The sequence below is a fragment of the Vigna unguiculata genome, chromosome 8 (assembly GCF_004118075.2).
Source record: "Vigna unguiculata cultivar IT97K-499-35 chromosome 8, ASM411807v1, whole genome shotgun sequence".
Classification (NCBI taxonomy): Eukaryota; Viridiplantae; Streptophyta; class Magnoliopsida; order Fabales; family Fabaceae; genus Vigna; species Vigna unguiculata.
The window spans coordinates 32,885,663-32,891,743 of record NC_040286.1 but is presented as its reverse complement, the minus strand read 5'-3'; the positions used below and the strand labels follow the sequence as shown (position 1 = coordinate 32,891,743).

The 6,081-nt window shown below is 35.6% G+C and overlaps 1 protein-coding gene across 1 annotated transcript; it reads left to right on the top strand.

The window, feature by feature from the left end:
- Positions 1-234: 234 nt before the first annotated feature.
- Positions 235-5,287, top strand: LOC114194330 (coronatine-insensitive protein 1-like). The gene is made up of 3 exons (XM_028084483.1): positions 235-1,148; positions 3,422-3,893; positions 4,211-5,287. Exons 1-3 carry the CDS (start codon positions 661-663, stop codon positions 5,030-5,032), a joined length of 1,782 nt encoding a protein of 593 aa, XP_027940284.1. The 5' UTR covers positions 235-660; the 3' UTR covers positions 5,033-5,287.
- Positions 5,288-6,081: the final 794 nt, after the last annotated feature.

Sequence of the window (6,081 nt, the reverse complement as noted above, 5' to 3'; positions counted from 1 at the left end):
AAACATAGTTGTAAGAAAAAATATTTATATAATTTTGAAGCAAAAACAAAGTGTAACAATATTATTTCACGAGTCCCTGAAGAACTTGATTTTACATTGTTGGGAAGTGAGAGGGTAAGTTTTGTCGTTTTGCTGGGTTTCTAGCTTCTACCTTGGTCTCTCACCCATCATCCTCACCTCTGCTTCCTCCACTTTAGTTACATAACAATAATAATAAAAACAACTGGTACTAAATTTCTGACCCCTACTTTTTTCTTTTTTTTTTTCTCATATAATAGGGTCCGATCCAATCCCTTCTAACAAACTGTTCCAACTGTCACCGTCCGATACTTCCACATCCACGAAATCTCTACCGTCCCTTCACTCACCCTTCTGCTATGTCTTCCCCTTACCCTCTTTCTTTCATCCCCTCCGATTGGCTGGTTCAGCGGTACGGTTCCGATGCGATTGGCTCGTTCTCAGTGCAAAATTCCTGAATCCTCTTATCTTCATCGTTCATCGCACTCTCGAATCTTCCTCTTCTGTTATTCTTCCTTTCCCACACCTCTTTGGCGGCGCCGCTTTCCGCACGTGTAGCATAATCCCTGGGAACTTCTTTTTCAACCTGAACGGGACCGATCCAACAATTTGAGATCTACTGAACCGGAGACTGCGGCCGTCATGGAGGATCGGGATGCCCGGCGGATGGCGACTGCTACCAAGTTATCCGATGTGGTGCTCGACTGTGTGATGCCGTACATCCATGACCCCAAGGACCGGGATGCGGTGTCGCAGGTGTGTCACCGGTGGTACGAGCTGGACTCTCTCACACGGAAGCACGTGACGATTGCGCTCTGCTACACAACCACGCCTGACCGCCTCCGGAGGCGGTTCCCGCACCTAGAGTCGCTGAAGCTGAAGGGGAAGCCCCGGGCAGCTATGTTCAACCTCATACCAGAGGATTGGGGAGGTTTCGTTACACCGTGGGTTAAAGAGATCTCTCACTACTTCGATTGCTTGAAGTCACTTCACTTTCGCCGCATGATTGTGACGGATTCCGATCTTGAGGTTCTTGCTTGCTCGCGTGGTCACGTGCTTCAGGCGCTCAAGCTCGATAAGTGCTCTGGATTCTCCACGGATGGGCTTTATTATATTGGTCGCTTTTGCAGGTGATTTTTCTTTTCTTCTTTACTGTGTTTTTGCTGCTTGTCACCTAAATATTGGGCAAATCATTCTCTTTGTTTCTGGTTCTTTTTATTGTTTTCATTACCTCGTGTTGTGTTATTGTTACGAGTAGACTGCTTCCGAAAATCAGGATTGTTCATGCTTGTGATTCATGGAGCAGTTTCACGCTTGAGAGTTTGTGTTTTTATTTAATGTTGGCTGATTATGGATGGTGCAGTTCATAAAAGAAAAATAATTATTTGAACTTTAGTAAATACTTTTACTAGACACTACCACTTATAACCTTTAGCTCTGTTTACTCTATTTACCAAGTTTGGTGAATTCACAGAAACTATAAAAATGAATGCATATCGGTAATTTGATGTTTTTTGGGACTACTACTTGAAAGTGTAATTCTATCAGAAGTTTCTATATATAGAATGGTTGTTGATTAAAATCATACCAACCTATTTACAACTTATGTCATTCAAACATAAATTTCTACATATAGTAAATTTATGGATTTTTTTATATATGTAACAGTCATATTAGTGATGATTTTTAATTGGTTGATTCAATTCTAGTTTGTTGTCTGTATTTCAGACTGTAAATAGAAATTAAGAAGTTTATCAATTCGATTTAGCATATTTGAAGAAACCCTATATTCAGCTTATGAACAAAAAACAAGAATGATAACATAATTCATTTGTGCATCAAAATGGACAATGTTTTAATTGGTAACGCAGTCAGGTGTTTTAATAATTGAGATAATATTTCTGTTTTGGTTTTATAAATTCTTAATGCTTTGTAATGGCATTTTGTAATGGCTCGCGTGGTGTCTTCAATTGGTTTTCAAACCCTGAAAATTATTCTGCAGTTCATATATTGTTTGGGAAGAAGATTTGTTTTTCCTATCCTTTTTCCATAAGATGCTATGTGCCATCTTACTGTATTATTTGTTATTGGTGAGGAGATGTGAGAGTTACTCCGTCTTTTATGAACTTGAAATGAATTGGCCCATTTAATGCTGCTGGAGTTTCCAACAAGTTCATATTACCTTATTAATTGATAATTGATGAGTTAGTGTAAAGAAGATGAAATTCCCTTTTTTTTAAAAAAAAAAAAGAAACAATAACAAGAAGAATATAGAATTCCTTTAACCTTTGATTAAAACTAGGCATCGATACCTTATAAACTTTGAAGAAGATAATTGCCGAAGTGCTTTGAATCCTTAACTATAATATTGTGAAATAGATTTAAACTTGTATTCTTCCTTTCTTTTAGTCTGGACATAACACGCATAAGGTTGATGACATATAATTCAACTTCTAATCCTTATCAAATGAAAAGTGTTTTTCACATCTAATTATAATACTACAATTATGCTTTTAACTTGTTTATTCTGATTTTACTACCAAGAACTTGCCTTATTTTCCATGTTGTGTTGAGTATATTCTTTTGCAGTCATTAATTAAATTATCTCGGTTGTTAATTTTTTTTATTGTAATTTGATATAATTGTTTTTGTAACTTGTTTATTCTGATTTTACTACCAGGAAATTGCCTCATATTCCAACATGCGTTCAATTCCAAGTTTATACTCTTTTGCACTCATTAATTACACTATAAGTTACAATATTCTCTTCTCAATACTTATTTCATATCTAGAATAAGATTCTCTTAGATGTAAAGAATATAAAAAATAGAAATGTTTTGTTGAGAAAGAAAGGAAATCGATGATTTCACTAGTTCTAATATAATGAATATTTTCATTACCAGTATAAATTTTTTCACGCTTTTTATCTCTATAAAATTTCTAGAAAGTATTAAATAAATAAAATGCATTCAGCATATAAAAAATGTAGTTCTGATAATCATAAATCTCGAGAGTAATAGTTAAAGAATTATTGAATAGAATTTTTATTGGGAACTAATGTATTAATTACATAGATTTTTAGATTTTTTAATAAAATAATTCACTTTTTAATTCTTTAAGTATTTCTTTTAGAGTAATGACTAACAACCATTCAACACAAAACAAATGCTAATACCTTTTTCATTTAAAGTAATATAAGAAAGAAATGTTATCGGAGGATTTAAAAATCTTCAGTTGTTCATTTTTGACTTCGATTTTATCCAACTTCTTACTCATTCAAACTAAAGGTGTTTGTTTTAGGAGAAAGGGTCACTTGTGGCTAGACATTGATTTTCCAAGTATGGAACGTATGCCTGTTATTATAAATTTGTGTGGCCCTGACAGTGAAATTTCCTTTTGGCAGGAATTTGAGAATCTTGTTTTTAGAGGAAAGCTCACTTGTTGAGAATGATGGTGACTGGCTCCATCAGCTTGCTTTGAATAATACAGTTCTAGAGACCCTAAACTTTTACTTGACTGATATTGCCAATGTCAGAATCCAGGACCTTGAACTTATAGCCAGAAATTGCCCCAACTTAAACTCAGTGAAAATTACTGATTGTGAAATATTAGATTTGGTGAACTTCTTTCGATATGCATCTTCTCTAGAAGAATTTTGTGGAGGTTCCTACAACGAAGAATCAGAGAAGTACGCTGCTATATCATTGCCAGCAAAATTAAGTCGTTTGGGTTTGACATATATTACAAAGAATGAAATGCCCATGGTGTTCCCTTATACAGCCTTACTGAAAAAATTGGATCTTTTGTATGCAATGCTGGATACAGAGGACCATTGTACGTTAATCCAAAGGTGCCCCAACTTGGAAGTACTTGAGGTAAGTTTCCAACATTCTGTCATTATATTTGCTATCATTGTTTTGCTTGTCTTAATTTCTTTTTGATCTAGCCTTCCACATTTAGCCATACTCCACAAGCCCAAACGTTTTACACAGATTAAAGCACACATGACATTGTAAAAATAATAAAATCAATGAAATAGATATATAGACTATAGTTTAAAGTGCACATGAAATTGTAAAATTAATAAAATCAATAGAATGGAAGTGGGTATTACTTAGAGACAATAGTTTATATTGAATTAATCAACGTTTGAAATATTGATAATCAATTAATAACTGTTCCTTATGGGCAGTCAAGGAACGTGATTGGAGACAGAGGATTAGAAGTGCTTGCTCGCTGTTGTAGGAAGCTTAAAAGGCTTCGGATTGAAAGAGGTGATGATGATCAAGGAATGGAGGATGAAGAAGGTGTTGTTTCACAAAGAGGACTAATTGCTTTGTCACATGGCTGTCCAGATCTTGAATATCTGGCCGTTTATGTATCCGACATTTCAAATGCGTCTCTAGAACACATTGGTACTCACCTGAAAAAGCTTTGTGATTTTCGCCTTGTCTTGCTTGACCGTGAAGAGAAAATAACTGATTTGCCACTTGACAACGGAGTGAGGGCTTTACTGAGGGGTTGTGATAAGCTCAGAAGATTTGCTCTGTATCTGAGACCTGGGGGCTTGACCGATGTGGGACTGGGTTACATAGGACAATACAGCCCAAACGTGAGATGGATGCTTCTAGGGTATGTGGGAGAGACTGATGAAGGGCTTCTGGAATTCTCTAAGGGCTGCCCCAGTCTTCAGAAGCTTGAAATGAGAGGATGCTCCTTTTTTAGTGAGTATGCACTAGCTGTGGCTGCAACTCGACTAACTTCTCTGAGATACCTATGGGTTCAAGGGTATGGAGCATCTCCTTCTGGGCGTGATCTTTTGGCAATGGCTCGACCTTATTGGAACATTGAGTTGATTCCTTCTAGACGCGTGGTTGTGAGCAATCAACAGGAAGAACCTATTGTTGTTGAGCATCCTGCTCATATTCTTGCATATTACTCCCTTGCTGGCCCAAGAACAGATTTTCCAGATACTGTTATACCTTTGGATACTGCAACATATGTTGACACTTAAAGTTGTAAATACCATTTTTTTTCCAAGTTTTTATTTTATTTTTTTGGTTTTCTTCCCTTCAAATCTTTGTTTGTACTTTGTAAGTGGGTGACAATGTTTTAGTTTAGAGGGTTTCAATTTTCTCTGTAATTCCTAGACGATAGCCTTGTAATAAGCTCGTGTTCTTGGCTTCCTATAAACTCTTGCAGAAGGTAGTTCCCTTTCCACCGAAGATGCTCAATTTTGTGAATATAAAGCATGGGGTTGTTTCTATTTCTTACTGTCTCTACCTTCTTTTTTCTCCTCTCCTCGTTGTTCCATTTTCTAATCTTGCTAAAATTGAATTAAATTAATGCAAAAATGTGTTTTTTTTTTCTCCATGAAGTTTTTCTTAATAAGCACGGATAAATGAGTTAACTGTACACAGTCTTCTCTGTATTTTTTTGTTTAGCTGCACTGCCCACTATTTCTTTACTCATAGATGGAGTTTGGATGAGTACAAGGAATTGAGTAAAAAGTTGTGTGTCTGTTTTCAAAATTTTAAAAATTGTCTTTTCTTAAAATAACGATATATCTTTTTCAGCCCCCACCTTGCAATCAGGGTGCTGTCACTTTTGTGACCACTACACCATCAATACTGTCCGATCAACGTTGTATGGAAACAGGACCAGTCGTGGATTGAAAAATAAAAGACCTGCGGTTCAAAACGCCGTATTTAATTTACAATTTTAATGGGCTAAATTTTGTAATAAAAAAGTTTGTTTTATGAAAATACAGATGATTTAAACAAGTATCATTGAGACAGTAAAAAGAAATGAAAAAAAAAATGTACATTGTATCTTATTTGTTCCCCTTCTACGTATATAACTTACATTACTTTTTCGAACTTCTACGTATAGTCTGAGCATGCAAAAGAGGTACTACCGTGAAATGTAAAAAGAAAATTGAAATAAAAGGTTGATCACAACAATCATAAAAGCCCATCTACGTCTGATGAAGACCTATCACTTTCATTACAAATGGGCACACTTTAACTTGTCTTGTTTTACATAAAGTTTGAAGGTTGAATG